The sequence below is a fragment of the Eptesicus fuscus genome, chromosome 15 (genome assembly GCF_027574615.1).
Source record: "Eptesicus fuscus isolate TK198812 chromosome 15, DD_ASM_mEF_20220401, whole genome shotgun sequence".
Classification (NCBI taxonomy): Eukaryota; Metazoa; Chordata; class Mammalia; order Chiroptera; family Vespertilionidae; genus Eptesicus; species Eptesicus fuscus.
Window position 1 is genome coordinate 54,618,612 of NC_072487.1, and position 15,338 is coordinate 54,633,949.

At 41.6% G+C, this 15,338-nt stretch overlaps 2 protein-coding genes across 3 annotated transcripts in view; both read left to right on the plus strand.

Moving 5' to 3' along the window:
* TMEFF1 (transmembrane protein with EGF like and two follistatin like domains 1) overlaps window positions 1-15,338 on the plus strand; it is a 104,607-nt gene that overhangs the window by 79,388 nt on the left and 9,881 nt on the right. Inside the window, exon 11 of one of the 2 annotated variants that reach the window (XR_008558334.1) lies at window positions 6,905-6,916. The exons of the other annotated variant lie outside the window; for it this stretch is intronic. The gene's annotated coding sequence lies outside the window, so the exon portion shown is untranslated. Of the gene's footprint in view, window positions 1-6,904; window positions 6,917-15,338 lie in introns of those variants that run through there. 2 annotated transcript variants of the gene reach the window in all.
* On the plus strand, window positions 212-7,662 carry CAVIN4 (caveolae associated protein 4). The gene is made up of 2 exons (XM_008141855.3): window positions 212-619; window positions 6,905-7,662. The coding sequence occupies exons 1-2, from the start codon at window positions 212-214 to the stop codon at window positions 7,589-7,591; spliced, it is 1,095 nt and encodes a 364-aa protein (XP_008140077.2). The 3' UTR covers window positions 7,592-7,662.

The window sequence follows — 15,338 nt, forward strand, 5'->3', positions numbered from 1 at the left end:
CGTCAGCATGTTTGGAACAGTCCCCAGTGCTCGGCAAGGGCTCATATTGCAGAACCGTCACGTATGGGCATTTGTAGTTATAAATACTTGACCAGTCTCCAGGGGTGGGGCTTCCAACCCTTTAAACAGCCCCGTTGCCTGTTATCAAGCTGTTTGCTCCAAGTGCCAGCATTGGTGGTGGGAGGCCCGCCGGAGCTGAGAAATAAGCAAAATGGAACATAATGGGTCTGCTTCAAATGCCGAGAAGATCCACCAGAACCGCCTGTCGGGCATGGCCGAAGATGAAGACCAAGACGCCGCCCTCACCATCGTGACGGTGCTGGACAAAGTGGCCACCATCGTGGACAGAGTGCAGGCGAGCCAGAAGAGAATCGAAGAGCGGCACCGGGTGATGGAAAACTCCATCAAGTCCGTCCAGATCGACCTGCTGAAGCTTTCGCAGTCCCACAGCAACACAGGCTACGTCATTAACAAGTTGTTTGAGAAAACCCGGAAGGTCAGTGCTCACATCAAGGACGTGAAGGCCCGGGTGGAGAAGCAGCAAGTCCACGTGACGAAAGTGGAAACGAAGCAAGAGGAGATCATGAAGAAAAACAAATTCCGGGTGGTGATATTCCAGGTAAGCTTGTGCTTGGCTTTACCTTGATTGCTACTGCAACCCCTCGCCTGCTTTCACTGCCAACAAGTCCTAGCAGAACATTGCCTCGGAGCTGTTGTATATATATGCATGTAGTAGAATTCTCTATCAGCATACATCTCAGGATCAAACCACTTTTAAGTGAACGAACGTACTATCAGATCAGTATTTTGAGCCTCTCAACCATTTCGTGTAATATGAACTGTGGGCTGTAGCTGAGTCTATTTCTTGCCTTTGAAACTTAATATTGGGAAAGCTCTTTCAGCACACAGGCCATGTTAGCGTGATGCCCTCACATAGGCTTTAGAACATTCGAACTGGAAGAGCCCTAAGAGGCCTCTGGTATAAAACATTCTATATCAGAAAGAAGCTGAGGACCAGTAGCCCCACGATGTGGTTTGTTTTGTTTTTCTTATTATGGAGATCCAGGAAGACCCTAAGCAGTACAATGTAAGCTTTTCAGAATATAATCTATTGGAATTTTTACACACGAGTTACAATAATAAGAAACTGTATTTTGCAATGAACCAGGCAATTGTTCTTATTTTTGTTATTGTTACTATAGGTATACAAATGTCGGAGTCACAGAAGTGATTCCTTATATTTAATTACAAAGTCTTTTTACTTAGCTGATACAATAGTTTTTGTGTGGCATCGCATATTGAGCTAAGTTCCTATATTGTAGTAGAGTTGAACTCATATTTTTTAACTAGGACCATAATCGTGGCAAATGCATACTATCTATAATATAGTTTAAAACTCTTACAAATCAAAAAGAAAAAGTTGAACTTTCCTCTCATGGTAGAAAAACGGGAAAATCATTATCAGACAGTTTACAAAAGACAAAATAAAGGAGCAGGATTCTTCTTTCACCTACTTTTTTGCAGTTTCCAAAACAATATATTTAGAGTTTAAGGGTAGAAAAAAACAAGCACCTCACTGTTCTACTAGTAGGATAATTAATTGGCACAACATTTCTGTAGGGTAGTTTTGTTAGTACATATTAAGAATTTTAAAAATTCACAAATCTTTTGGCCTGAAAAATTATTGTCAAAGATTTTGTTCTAAGTATAAAATCAGTAATATATTCAATGGTGCATGTATACATTATTATCATTACTGCGTTTTTAAAAAGGATGCCCATATGCTTAGGGGAAAAAAAAAACAACCCTAGAAGAATGAAAACAGAATGAAATAGAAGGGCAGTTGGATTATGTAGGCAGATAATTGTAAGATACTAGGGATGTGGGCCATAACCTCCCACAGCATTCTCTACACATTAGTCAATTCTCCATAGCCCTCTCTTGACTGATAAAGTTACACAGCGGTATTTTGCATCTGTTGGTTATTTAGGAAGAAGAATAGGGAGGAGAGGAGAAGTGTTGCTTATTTCAAAGTTAGATAGTTTGGACTATGTCATTTCCCTGTCCTTCCAGATCCCTGGAAGTTCTCCAGACTTAAAAACCTGAAAAAAATTAGTCACCTTCGCTTCAGAGCCCCGTTCCAATGTTAGTGTATGCAATGGGGATCTAGATTTGGTATTGGAGAATGTGGTATCCGTTCTTCAATTCACTTTCCAAGGGCATTAGCAGTAACGGGTACACATCACCCTCCGCTTGCTTGGGTCACGCCAGCAAACATTCTTAGTGTCCAGCATTTGTCCTGAGAACCTTCGTGCCAAGAATGGAGCAGGTGCCAGTCAAGCTATACAGAGGCTAGAGCACAGAAGTTTCTGAAAAGTTCTAATAGACTCTTGTTTGTCTATTGATGTAATTCTTTTTTTTAAAAGTTATGATGTTTCTGTATTTATTCACCATTTATTTCCTGTAACCTGCTATTTTTTCCCCTCTCTTTGAGCCCCTATAGTTACTTGAATGAATAGAAGATAGTATGAAAAAATCGCTGAGAGGTACTAGTTAGGTCAGATACCTTTCCTTGTAAGACAGAGTGCTGTGAAGATTCGTGAAATTAAGTTTTCGGAGTAAGCAGCAGTTAGTCAATAAGCAGTCAACCATAATGGTAGAGAAAAGACAAAGGCAAATAACAGTGGATATAGAACTCAATTTGGTGATTCATTAGATGTTAGAACACGATACAATATTCACATGATTGTTTTTAAAGTTCTTGTCATTCATTCTCATAGTTCATATGTGTAAGTAAGAATGCTCCTTCTACTAAATTATATTGAGAATGCTCCTTCTACTAAAATTAACTTGAAGCTAATTGAGCTATAGGATATGTGCATTTCCATTTGGGTCCTTCCTCTAAAAGTTTTCCCTCGATATATCTTTTGGTGGCAACCCTTATTGGTATTTTATCTCCCACAGTTGTGTGTGGCTGAGCTTTCACCCAATCCTGGACATTGGCATTACAAAAAATTATCTATTTCTCATACAATTATCATTTTTTTGGAACATACTTTCATTTTGATGACCTTTTGATCATACAAAACAGGAGTCTTAGCATATCTTCTAACAATTTTGCTTACTAAGCACAGGCCTGTGGTCACCGAGTGAGATCTTTGCCATTCCCTAATGGTAAATCCCAGACTTCTATATATTCCAAATCCCCCTAGCTATATTACTATAATATTCAAGTCTGACCCAAAGTAATCATTTTGTTATAAAATACATCTTTTTTTTAAACCTGGACTTTTACATAAAAAGTATGTAATAATCATATTTGGAAATCAATTATAATTCAACCCCATAATCTTCAATTATTATTACAGTGTGTTCACTACTGACTCATGTATCTCTGACTCATGGGATTTACAACAAATGGATTCATATAACAAGTACTGTCCCTGACTATCTCTGTTTTCTGTTAAGTCTGCTTTTGTATAATTTGTTGTGTAATTGAAGAAGGATATGTGAGTTCTGAGCCCTATCTGATTTCTGAGTTATATTTGATTTCTGAGTTCTATCTGATTTCACAGCAGGATTGAGATGGATTTTTCCCCTACCAAGCAGTAATTATTTTTTGGCTCTTTCTTTATCTAATTATACCTTCTCAGGCCATACCCACCCACTTGGTGTTGCTGAAGCTACTCCCTGCAACAGGTGTCAGGAAAAGAGGAATAATCTGGCTGCTTCTGATTCATCAGAGAGCTATGAGACGCCCACTCTGCCCTTTTTTCAAAAACTCCTAGACTCTCTAGTCCTATAGTCAAAAAGATTTTAATTTTAAATACGTATCCAAAGAAATAAGGTTCCAGGGATTCTTCTTCACCATCAGTCTGGTAGGTTTTGGAATATATGTCAATGTGTTTCTTAATTTTATTCATTTTCTTTTGAACAGGTTTACTCTGGATATCAAGTAGGAGCACAGACTTCATTAGGGAATTTTAACTTGGGGGTTCAGTTAAAAGTCTCGTGATCTTCAAAGTCTTCCCTGTTTAGTTTTAGAAATAATCTCTAAATAGTTGGGTTCCTTTAGCAGCTGTGTTTCTGGGCTGGTAAGGTCACCAGTGTCCGTGTTCCCAAATCTAATTCTCATTCTCCTTGGACGCATTTGATAGTTAGCCCCTCCCTCTCTTCTTGAAACTTCTTTTCCCTTAGCTTCTGGGAGGTAGGGGTAGGGCTGCTACTCTTTCTTGGATTTCTTCCTGCTTCACTGGCTGATCTATCTCCTTTTGGTTTTCTCATCTCTTCTTACCTACAAATCCGAAATCCATTTATCTATAACACCAAAACCTATATTATTTACTAACTTATTTGGCAGCAAGACCTTACTTGACCCAAACTCGGTCGATGACAAAATCTGACCTGAGATAGCATGAGGCTGTTTATAGTCTTTAGCCCACCTTAGAGTGAATATTCATATTTTTTCCACAAAAATGCTTCCCAAGATCTCACTGGGAATGTTATATTATTTTTTCCCAAATCTGAAATATTGTGAATTCTGAAACACACCTTGGCCCCAAAGAGTTTTAATAATAGAATGTAGACTCATTCACTCAATGTCTTCGTGATTGCTTTAATCTAATCTCATGATTTCTAATTTAATCCTTATGTTAGTGACTCCAACATGTTTATCTCTAGTCCAGACCTCACTTTTAAAGTCCAAACTTACATACTCAGCTGCCTACTCAACATCTCTGCTTAGATTTCCAGGAGGCATTTCAGAGTCATCACATGTAGATCTCATCCTTCCCTTCCGGTCTCTTCCTCCTGCTGTCTTTGGAGGAAGGAAAAATCTGTCCTTCAATTGCTTAGACCATGTACTTGAGAATTACCATTTGTGGTCACCAAATGATAGTGCTCTTTAACACTCACATCCAAACCTACCAGCAAATCCTGTTGGCTTCTATGTTCAAAGTGGAATCAGACCACTTCTCACCACCACCTCTGCCAACACCCTGATCCACTCTCACCTGACTTATCTCAGTGGTCTCCAACAGTTCTCCCTGCTTCTTATCTTGCCCCCATAGCCTATTTTCAACAGAGTGATCCTTTTACAACATGGGTCAAATCATGGCACTTCTCTCCTCAGAACTCTTAAAGGCTTCCTCTCACACTCTATATTGGACACAGAGCCCTACATGATCTAGCTCTCCTGTTCCCTCTCTTGCCCTCTCTCCTCCTTTTGTTGCCTGCCCCCTGATCACTTTGCTCCAACCACTTCGTCCACCTTGCTGTTTCTCCTTCCCTCGCGGGTATACCCATTACCTGTGGGTCTAGGCTAGAATGTCACCTTATTAGGCCTTTCCGAGCATCCTTCCTAGTCATGGTATTTCCCCCTTCCCTGCTTTATTTTTCACCTCTTAGCACTTACCACCAGCCAACATACTTTACATTTAACTTGTTTACCTCTCTCTGAAACTATAAGCTCTTCTCTGTTTTCCTCACAGGAGGTGATTCTCAGTTCCTAGAGCATTGACTGTGCACGGTAGGTGCTTAGTTACCATTTGTTGGATGAAGATATGGCCTCTTATTTAACCCAACAGTCATACTGGGCATAAAACATAAGACACATCTTTGTCTTCGTGAACTTTTCATTAAGTGAAAGCCCCCAGAGACATTTATAAATAAGTAGGGTTCCAATTCAATTCAGACTGTGATAAATGCTATAAATAGAGGTGTGCACGTGTCATTTTGATGTAAATTGGAGACACAATTAGCCTCTTGGGGAAGTTGGGGGCATTTGAACCCATTCTTGAAGAGAGATATTTTTTACAAAGTTGAACAGAGGTGAAGGGGAGTTTAAGGAAGCAAGACGCACCTATACAATGTTTGTATTACATGTTGGAGGAACTGAGAGTAGCTCTGTGTTGCTGGACTGGGGGACGTGGCTTAGCTCAAAACTGAAGAGCCTTCTCATCATACTAAAGAGTTTGAACACTATCCGTTGAGTATTGTTGAGCTCCCAAAAGTTTTAAAGTAGAAAAAGGATGTGATCAGAGCTATGCTTTAGACATATTTCTCAGGAAATGCTTAGGTGATGTTTTGGAGGTAGAAGTATTACACAGATTCAGGCCTCAGGTGACAAGAACCTGAATTAAAACCTTGGTAGAGGCAGGGAGGAAGGAGGAGGGAACAGGTGAGTTACTAAGCAGTATTATTGACGGTACTTGGTGAGCAGTTAGATACGGGATGGGAAGGAGAGAAAATATTTGGGATGATGACTCTGAGGTTTCTAGCTGAGTGGCACCTGGATGGGTATTGGTGCTGAGAGTTCAGGAAGGGAAGTAGCTGTGGAGAGGATGATGAGTTAAGTTTGAGATACTCGTGCTACCAGGTGGAGGGGTCTGTCCATTATTTAAAAATGTGTCTTCATCTTAGGAGAAAGGGAAAGGTGAAAATATTTGTGAATTTGCTTACAATTGGATCTTAAGGCAGAGGCTTGGATAAGGTTGCTCAGGGTGAGCTTGGGAGATGAAGAAGGAAAAAGGGCTAAGGAGAGAGTAACCTGGAAAAATACCAACATTTAAGGAGTAGGCAGCCTGGCCAGTGTGGCTCACCAGTTGAGTATTAACCCAGGAACCAATAGGTCACTGGCTTGATTCCCAGTCAGGGTACATACCTGGGATGTGGGCTTGATCCCCGGTAGGGGATGTGCAAGAGGCAGCTGGTCGATGATATTGCTCTCTCATCTCATGGATGTTTCTATCTCTCTATCCCTCTCCTTTCCTCTCTCTCTAAACATCATTAGAAACATTTTTTAAAAGGAGAAGTGGGCAGAGGATAAACAGCCTATGGAGGAGATTTAAAGGCATAGCAGAAGGTAAAAAGAACTGGTCTCTAACATGCTTTCTTTTTCCTTCAGGAGGATATTCGGTGTCCAACTTCCCTGTCTATTGTTAAAGACAAAAACATAACTGAGAATCAAGAGGAGGACGATGAAGATGTCTTTGATCCCCCAATAGATCTGTCTTCGGATGAAGAATATTACATTGAAGAAAGCAGATCCACGAGGCTTAGAAAGTCAGGCAAGGAGCGCATTGATAATTTCAAAAAGGCATTTTCCAAAGAAAACATGCAGAAGACGCGGCAGAATTTTGACAAGAAAGTCAACAGAATGCGAACTAGAATAGTGACCCCAGAGAGGAGAGAGAGGCTAAGGCAGTCAGGAGAGAGGTTGAGGCAGTCAGGAGAGAGGCTGAAACAGTCAGGGGAAAGATTTAAGCAATCTATTTCTAATGCAGCTCCCTCGAAGGACACTTTTAAGATGCGTGGCCTTCGGAAAGCTAAAGGAGGAACGGTGGCCGAAGGTCCAGGAGAGGTCAAGGAGATGGGCGTGGACATCATTGCCGGGAGCCAGTCTCTGGGCCCCATCAGTGAGCTCTACGGCAATGAGCTCAGTGAAACAGACCACGAGGAGGCCAGGGGGGTGCATCCTCCCAGCGAAGGGGGGGAAATCCCGACTCCTGAGCCGTTAAGAGTTACTTTTAAGCCCCAGGTGAGAGTAGAGGATGACGAATCTCTTTTGGTAGATTTAAAGCAGTCTTCATAGAGAGGAATTAAGTATATTTTCAGTGTAAATCACCTTAATCACGCAGTTCCAGTTTAAGTAGTATAGTCACTTAACCTTTATAGGCCATTTAGGAAACAATAAGTGGTATGATTTTTATTTCTTATGTTTAAACTCTTAAAGGTAATATAAATATTATATACACTTCCTAATAACTTCCTTGGGGCTTCGTTCTTTCTCCTCCGGGCTTATAAGATTCTAGCAGCATCCTCTCATGTCATTCTCATGGCAGCTGTGCATTCTTAAGTTCCTTTCTCTTGCACACCAGAAAAATAGTTTCCTAGAGAGGGCCAGTTAGGTGTTTAGTAGTTTAAGACAAGTGCAGGGCAGATTTGTGGCCATGATTTGCAAGTGAACTCTCCATTTTGGTCTAGATTTAAGGGGGTGGCCAACCTCCAAGGGGATTATGTCATCCACATGTTCAAATCAATAGATTGGCTAGTAAATTAGTAATCACATGTCCTTTTGATGCTTTTGCATGAAGAGTGGAAGTTCTGGATTGAGCATTTGGTTCTGGGTCACAGCTGTTCTTACAGTGAGCGGTTGGCATGTCGCCTGCTCATAAGCTCATCAGTAAATTGGAGAGGGTAGGCCTGTCCCGCCCATCTCAGAGCACTGTTGTGAAGACCCAAGGAAACACTGTGCATTCTGGGGGAACAAGAAACACATCCAGAGGAAACGACCCCTACTGATTTTGCAAACACAGAATCAGACTAATTAAACCTGAAAAAGTCCTGCCAGCCATGTGGTGAGGACGTAGGTTGGACAGACACTAAAGTTGGTCTTCAAGTCTTTTCACAGAATCAGGAATGAAAATAAATGCTTATGTGACATCATTTTTTTTTTTTTTAATCAAAGACTAAAATGAAACCTTGGGGTTGAGTTGGGTCTTAAGAGTTTTCTTAAAAAGTCTTTTTCTAATTTTCTTTTTATTTAGATCTGTGGTAGACTATAGCAACATTCGTTTGAGGAGTGTGCAGCGTAAGACTGTGGCTGTGTACAAAGTCAGCCCTGGTAGGGTGGAGTTTGGAATCAACCTCAGATATTTCTGCTTTACAGAGTGAAGCCCTCAGGGTGTGTCTGTCCAAAACAGTATTCATAGGGGTTCATTTTAGCTGCTCTGGGAGGAAGCCAGATTCCACTCTTAGCTTTAGGCCTAGCCAATCCAGAAGTAGACATTATTACTAAAGAAAGATAGACAGGGTCATACTGGTTCTGCACTTCTGGTAATATTTAGATATCTGGTTTTATGATAGGGAGGAGCTGATGGAATTGTTGAACTTGAAGAGTTTGGATAACAATCAGCTTTCAGGTCAGTTTTGGATGCTCATGTAATAATTGTAATCAATATACACACATCATAAACAAACACAGAATAAACCAACTTTAAGACATTTTACTCAGTTACCCCAGATATTTGGGTTTGGGAGTTTGATTCAGCATCATTTCTTCTTCAATCTGCATGAACACATAAAATCATAACATTGTTCATCTTTTTATATTGAAAACTAAAGTGTATATAACGTTTAACAGTACAATGGATAATTTAAAAAATGTTATTTAAAGAGAGCTTGGATGCCTAATCACATATTTCCTTAAAACCATAATAAATTTGAATTTTAAAAAAGACACTTTACTAAGTTTGATGTCAGTGTCCTATTTGTAAATATTGTTACTTATAATGAATGCAAACAGCATGGTGTGAATTTGATATAACAACCTTTCTTATAATAGGTATGTTTCTAGGTTAAGAAGAATGTAAACATAAGCTTCTTTTTTTTTTCTTTCTAGCCCTATGCAGACTAAATCTCTTTTGGGCTAAAACACTTTTCAGCAAATAGACCTTTTTGAGGAATCTTTGTAACATCTGTGTACTTACTGACCCACTGTATAAACAGACTTGACATGTTATGGAACATTTCCCATGTAGACATATTTGAATTTTGATGCCGAAGGATTTATAACATGGTCAGGTCTTCTTCACGGTAGACGTTGTGCAAACTCAGAAACACTCAAACAATTTCGTGTCCTCAGAGATCATTGTGATCTTGTCCTGCGTTCTTGAACTAGGATTTTACCCTTCATGTCACTCTGTCTCTTGAATTGCTCCCCATATTTAGGATATTCCTCATTTCTGCATTCATGATATTTACTTCTTTTCTTTCCCCTGTTTTCTTGATGTAAAGAATGGCTATTTATAATGGGCTGCAAAATCACACATTCCCACTTAATGCAAGGAATAGGCTGGTTAGTGTTCCTTATTGTAAAAGACAACACAACAGGTTTTCTGCTCATTTTACTCTTCTCTGTTTTTGAAATTATACATGTCAGCTTTTTAACAATTTATTCAAATAAAACTACTAGCAGGATTTATCCCCTCTCTTTGTGTGTGAGGCAGGACAATGCAACATCCATGGGTCCCGAGGGCATGGAGCCCCTTTCAAGCTAAGCTCTTCCACAGAATGGACGGCTGGAGTAGGGAAGTGCCACCCTCTCCCCTGCACGGGATGGTCCAGGGCTTTCCTGGAGATTCTGTGGTGGCTGGTTCTGGCTTATAGGTGAGAGAAACAGGCCAAATGTGAATTAGTAATAAGAGACGCGTGAAACTTCAGCTTGCCGAGATTGTATTTGTAGTGTGTGCAAACTCCCCTGAACAAGTTTTCATCAACATATAAACTAAAACAGTATTTTCATTTGGGCTTTATTCTTTGCCTTGCCTGCACATTTAAGGGTTTGCTTTAGAACAAAGTTCATTCTGATTCTATCAGCTGAAAAGCATGGGGCATTCCACATAAAATATTCCACAGAATCACAGTTAACTGCAATTCCATTACATGAAATTACTGCGCTTCCCCCCACTCCTTTTTTCCTGAGACACGTTTTCTATAGCTTCTTTTATTGAAATCTGATTTTTAAAATTACAGATTTTGATCCCCAAATAAGTTGCATGGCATATTTGAGTCAGGACTAGGGGGCATGGTCCCTGTGGTCTCATCTTCAATTCCATGTGAATTTGGGGTGTGCTGGTACCTGGTTTGAGGTGGATGAAAACGGAAGAAGCCTCTGCTGAATTTGGTGTGTCTCCTGTGACCGCTTCTGAGTTATGTGATGTCTGAGGATTTGTAGCTGCTCTTGTCGGGTCAGACTCCCTCGGTGATTTGTAAGCGGATAGGAGCTTTAGGATAACCACCTCTTCTCTGTGCGTCTCAGGACATCCAAAGATCCCCATAGGAGAGAATGGAGAAGCAGACTATCCTCAGGCTTGAATGTGTTTTGGGCACCTTTCTAAAATCAGCTGTGCTTGTCCAGGGCCCTCACCAGACTGTCCTGCCACTCGATGCCTTTGCTCATTCTGGGAGATGACTTTCAAGTTCAATGATGATGTCAATTTTCTTGTTTTAGTTTTCCTTGGTCACCTCCCCATCCCCTAGGAGAGGGGCATGATTAAATTATTCCATGTATTCAATACATATAGCACCTTTACATACCGGCTTCTATGTGTGGCACTGAAGATTCAAAGAAGAATAGGACACCCTTCCTTCCTCTCTCCCAACCCTTATCTCTGGCTCCATGTTTTGACAGACAGTGAAGCAAAAATTCAACAGTGCGACTAGTGCTGTGTGTAAGGTAATGGGACTGTAGGGAGGAAGGTGTTGATGTAGAATGTTGATCCTATATCTGTCATAGCACTTGTGTCACTGTCCTCTAGACTGTGCTTCTCAAGAGGGCAGGAACTGGATTGTACTCATTTGGGCCACCAGCACTTGGAGAGCCATCTTTAGGCATCGTGAATGCAGAGATGAAGGACATGGTCCCTGCATTTGAGCCTTTTCACCGGTGGAGGAGATGGCCACGTCACCCAGCATCATTGTGCTGTGATAAGAGCCTCAGGTTTCAGAAAGGATGACAGAGCACGGAGGAAGAAGCATTTAACAAGCTGGGAGGGGCTGTCTGATAGCTAGAGGAAATGATGCTTCAGTTGGCCTTCGAAGACCAATCCGAAATCAGCTAAATGATGTAGAATTCAAGCCAAGTTACAGCTGGAGAGGTTCTGTGACGGTGTTTTGGGTTTTACATCAAAGGCCATAAAACACCACTGAGGGGTTTTAAACCGAGTGCCATGATCGATGTTTTTGAAAAGTTGCTCTATTAACTCACCAGAGGCAGGGAGACCAGTTACTTGGGCCCTTGCATTTCCAGGTAAGAAAGAGCATTGACACGGGCAGAGCTATGAACAGGGTAAACTTGGATGTGGGTTGTGATGGGAAGCGAATGAGAGCCAGGTTTCTGACTTGGGCAGGTGACTATGCTATTCGCTGAGATAGGGATTCTAAGATAACACTCCTGAGCCTCTGACGGCCTTGGTTGCTGGTCCCTGGGCCTCGCCTGAGAAACAAAGGGGGAGCTGGGACTCCGGAAGCTCCCACGCTGGAGCCCCCCTTCTCTAGCCACTGTGGCTCTCCCCTCTGCTTGAAGAAAAGCCCGATTTTAACTGACAAGCTCCTCAGCCTCTCCACCAGCGCTCCAAAGTCCTTGAGAAGCAGAATTGCCTTTCAGGTCCAAGCCATTGTGAGAGCTTCCCTCTCATCTCTGGCTTAGCTCAAGGCCAAGTTTGTACTTGCTCATTGTGTGCACCAGAGAAAAGCTACTTTTGATTCTTAGAATGGAATTTTTCTCTTAATATCCGTTGTTTGGCACCTGAGGATTCCAGTCAACACAATGCTTGATATTGCAGCTGACACTACAGAGAAAGCTGCTGTCACCTGGTACACTGGCCAAGGCCAAGGCCATGCTCATGTAGCTACTCCTATCAGCCGCCGTGGTTGCAATAGGAGTCTCTGTCTCCTTGTGGGTACTTTGGGGACTGTCGCATTAGTCTGAGTCACGTCATCACAAATGTATTAGGGGTTTAAGGTGGGTTTTGATGCAACCCATTCCTCTTAAAGGTTCTGGCTGATGGAAGAGTTCATATAAGGATTGCCAACAAAGTGGGACCAAAGTGTCATCTATTACTGGCTGGTACATGTCCAACAAATCCCTCAAACGTAGAACATCTGGTAAATTCTTTTGCAGAATGTGGCTTAGACTTAAGACGAGATAGACTCTCCTCTCTCCCCACTGCATGCTCTGGTGGGCAGTGTGGAGAGCAAGGTTTGTGGAGCAGAACAGAGTCCATTTTCTCAACTAGCAGGGAAGCCACAGGCCTCCTTCACATACTCCTCCAGGGGGAACTGTGAGAATGAAGGCCTCCCTTCTGAGTAACCCGGTTCAGAAGGGCAGGTAGCAAGGAGATGAGTTAGAGAGGCCAGGGCTCTGGGCCAGAAAACCCACCACACCAGAATGTAGAGTCCATTTTGAAGCCACAGCCTGTTTCATGTTGTTGAGGCCCAATGTGCAGTTAAATGTCGCCCAATGAAGGTGGCTGCCACTCCTGAGGCCTGCTGTGGGCACATTGACCTGAAGGTGCTGAAACTTTAGGCAGCTTAACTTTTTTGCTATTTGTTTGTTTTATTAATCCTCACCTGAGGATATTTTTTCCATTGATATTTTAGAGTGAAAGGAAGAGGGTAGGGGGAGAAGAGAGAGAGGGAGAGAGAGAGAGAGAGAGAGAGAGAGAGAGAGAGAGAGAGAGAGAGAGAGAGAGAGAGAGAGAGGAGAGAGGAGAGAGGAGAGAGAGAGAGAGAACAATGTGAGAGACACATCGATTGGTTGCCTCCTGCACACCCCCTGACTGAGCTGACTGGGGCTGGAGATAGAATCTGCAACCAAGGTATGTGCCTTTACCTGGGAACTGAACCCAAGACCCCTTGGGTGCCAGGGCCAATGCTCTAACTTAGCAACCCTGGCCAGGGCTTAGGCAGTTTGACTTTGAAGGAGGGTGTGGATAAAGATCTCCCCTGAAAGAAGGAGTGAGTCAAGAAGTTAGCTAATGTCTAAATGAAGCTATTCTTCTGAACAATTGTTGGGCTCACATTTCAAGAATTTTCTCCTCACCATTCTGTGACTCATTTACCTTTGAAAGGATAAGGATTCTCTATCCTCAGATACTGTCTGATTTCCAAACCTTCCTGATATAATTCACTTGAAGATCAGAGAAACATCATATATTGTTCTAAGCTTAAACTTAGCACTATAGTGGACACCACAGTTTGGATGGTTTGGTTCAGTTTCTTGCTTTTGTGTTCACTGAGCTATTCCTCCTGCTGAAGCCTGGCCCTGGCATCAATCGTGATATCCTGGTAATCTCCTGGGCTAATCATAACATTGCTATTAGTCTCATTAGGCCTTTTAAATTTGCATAAGCTTTAAATTCTCAACAAACTGTCTAGGTAGGTAGATATATTGTTTTAGAATAAAATAAAACCCATTGAAATGATTTGTCACTCTTATTGTGCCACATTTATTTAGAACATTCCCATAAGGAGGAGAAATAAATGAACAGAATTACGCATGGGATGCGTTTGGCTCTAGTTCAAGCAATGGAGAAGATTTCAGAGGGAAACGTACATATTGTCAGCTGTAAGGAAATAGGACTAAATTGTCCTCAACAGGAGAAAAAATAGTCACATAAACAATAGGTTGTAGATCCATGAGGAAAGTTCACCAAAAAGTTCTCTATTTGAAACTCATACATCTTCCTCACATAAAAAACCATCACCAGCATTATAGGCAAACCTGTATTGGAGAGTAAAATCACTCAAAATGTAGTAGTCATTCTCCCATATTCTTAAAAAGTTACCTCCTTCCTTGCCCTAGCCAGTTTGGCTCAGTGGAAAGAGCATCAGCCTGCGGACTGAAGGGTCCCAGGTTCGATTCTGGTCAAGGGCACATGCCTAGGTTGCAGGCTCGGTCCCCACACTGGAGGCATCCAATCAATGATACTCTCATCATTGATGTTTCTATCTCTCCTCTTCCTCTCTGAAATATATATATATATTTACCTCCTTCAATGTCAGTCTTAAACATTTATTTTTTTCCTCTCCAGAATGACAGCATCTGGAAGGGAGCAGGGCTGGAAAGAGGCTAACTATTTGGTTAGGGTCCAAAGGAGCTGTAACTTACTTACTCTTACAGTTTGATGGAAATCAGATGATATGCATAAGGTGGATTGCTTTCCTTTCCTTTAAAAATTTTGTGCAGAAAGGATGATGATTATTACATTTTTTCCTCAGGGGCATGGAAATGGGGAGAATGAACATGGAAATTGTGAAACTTAATCATGAGTCTTCTGGGCCCCAAACCAACTCTCTCAGCTGAATTGCAGATCAAAGCCAGGAACATCTTTAATAGAGCCTGTGGAGGAGTCTGGTGGTCTCTGTGGTCACTGAGAAGAAAGCAAAAGAACATGGGTTTCAGATGTAGGGGAAGGGAATTGCGTTATCCACAAAGAAAGACTTTTTCTTTATTGTGAAGAAAAGCACCTCCTTCCAGAGAGGGTTTAAGAATTGAACAGTCTGTTTGGGAGCAGGGTAATAAATCAGGTGCCTAGAGACCAATGCCTGCATCATGTTTTTGTTCCATAGTTTTCATAATGAGCAGCCAGGGGTGTCATGTTCATACAGCTCCTTTTGTAAAACCTTTTCTAACGTGCGTGCGTTCCGAGAGTCTGAGCTGAGTGCAAGAGACTTAACTGTGTTTCTCATCAATGAGATAATGTCTCTTGCACCTCCTGTAATTTAATGTCTTCTTTATATTAGGTATTGAATAAGTATTTACGAAATGTAAACAA

Coding starts and splice junctions, on each gene's coding strand:
- CAVIN4 (XM_008141855.3), top strand. CDS start 212: ATGGAACATAATGGGTCTGCTTCAAATGCCGAGAAGATCCACCAGAAC. Junction 620..6,904: donor TCCGGGTGGTGATATTCCAG/GTAAGCTTGTGC, acceptor TTTTTCCTTCAG/GAGGATATTCGGTGTCCAAC.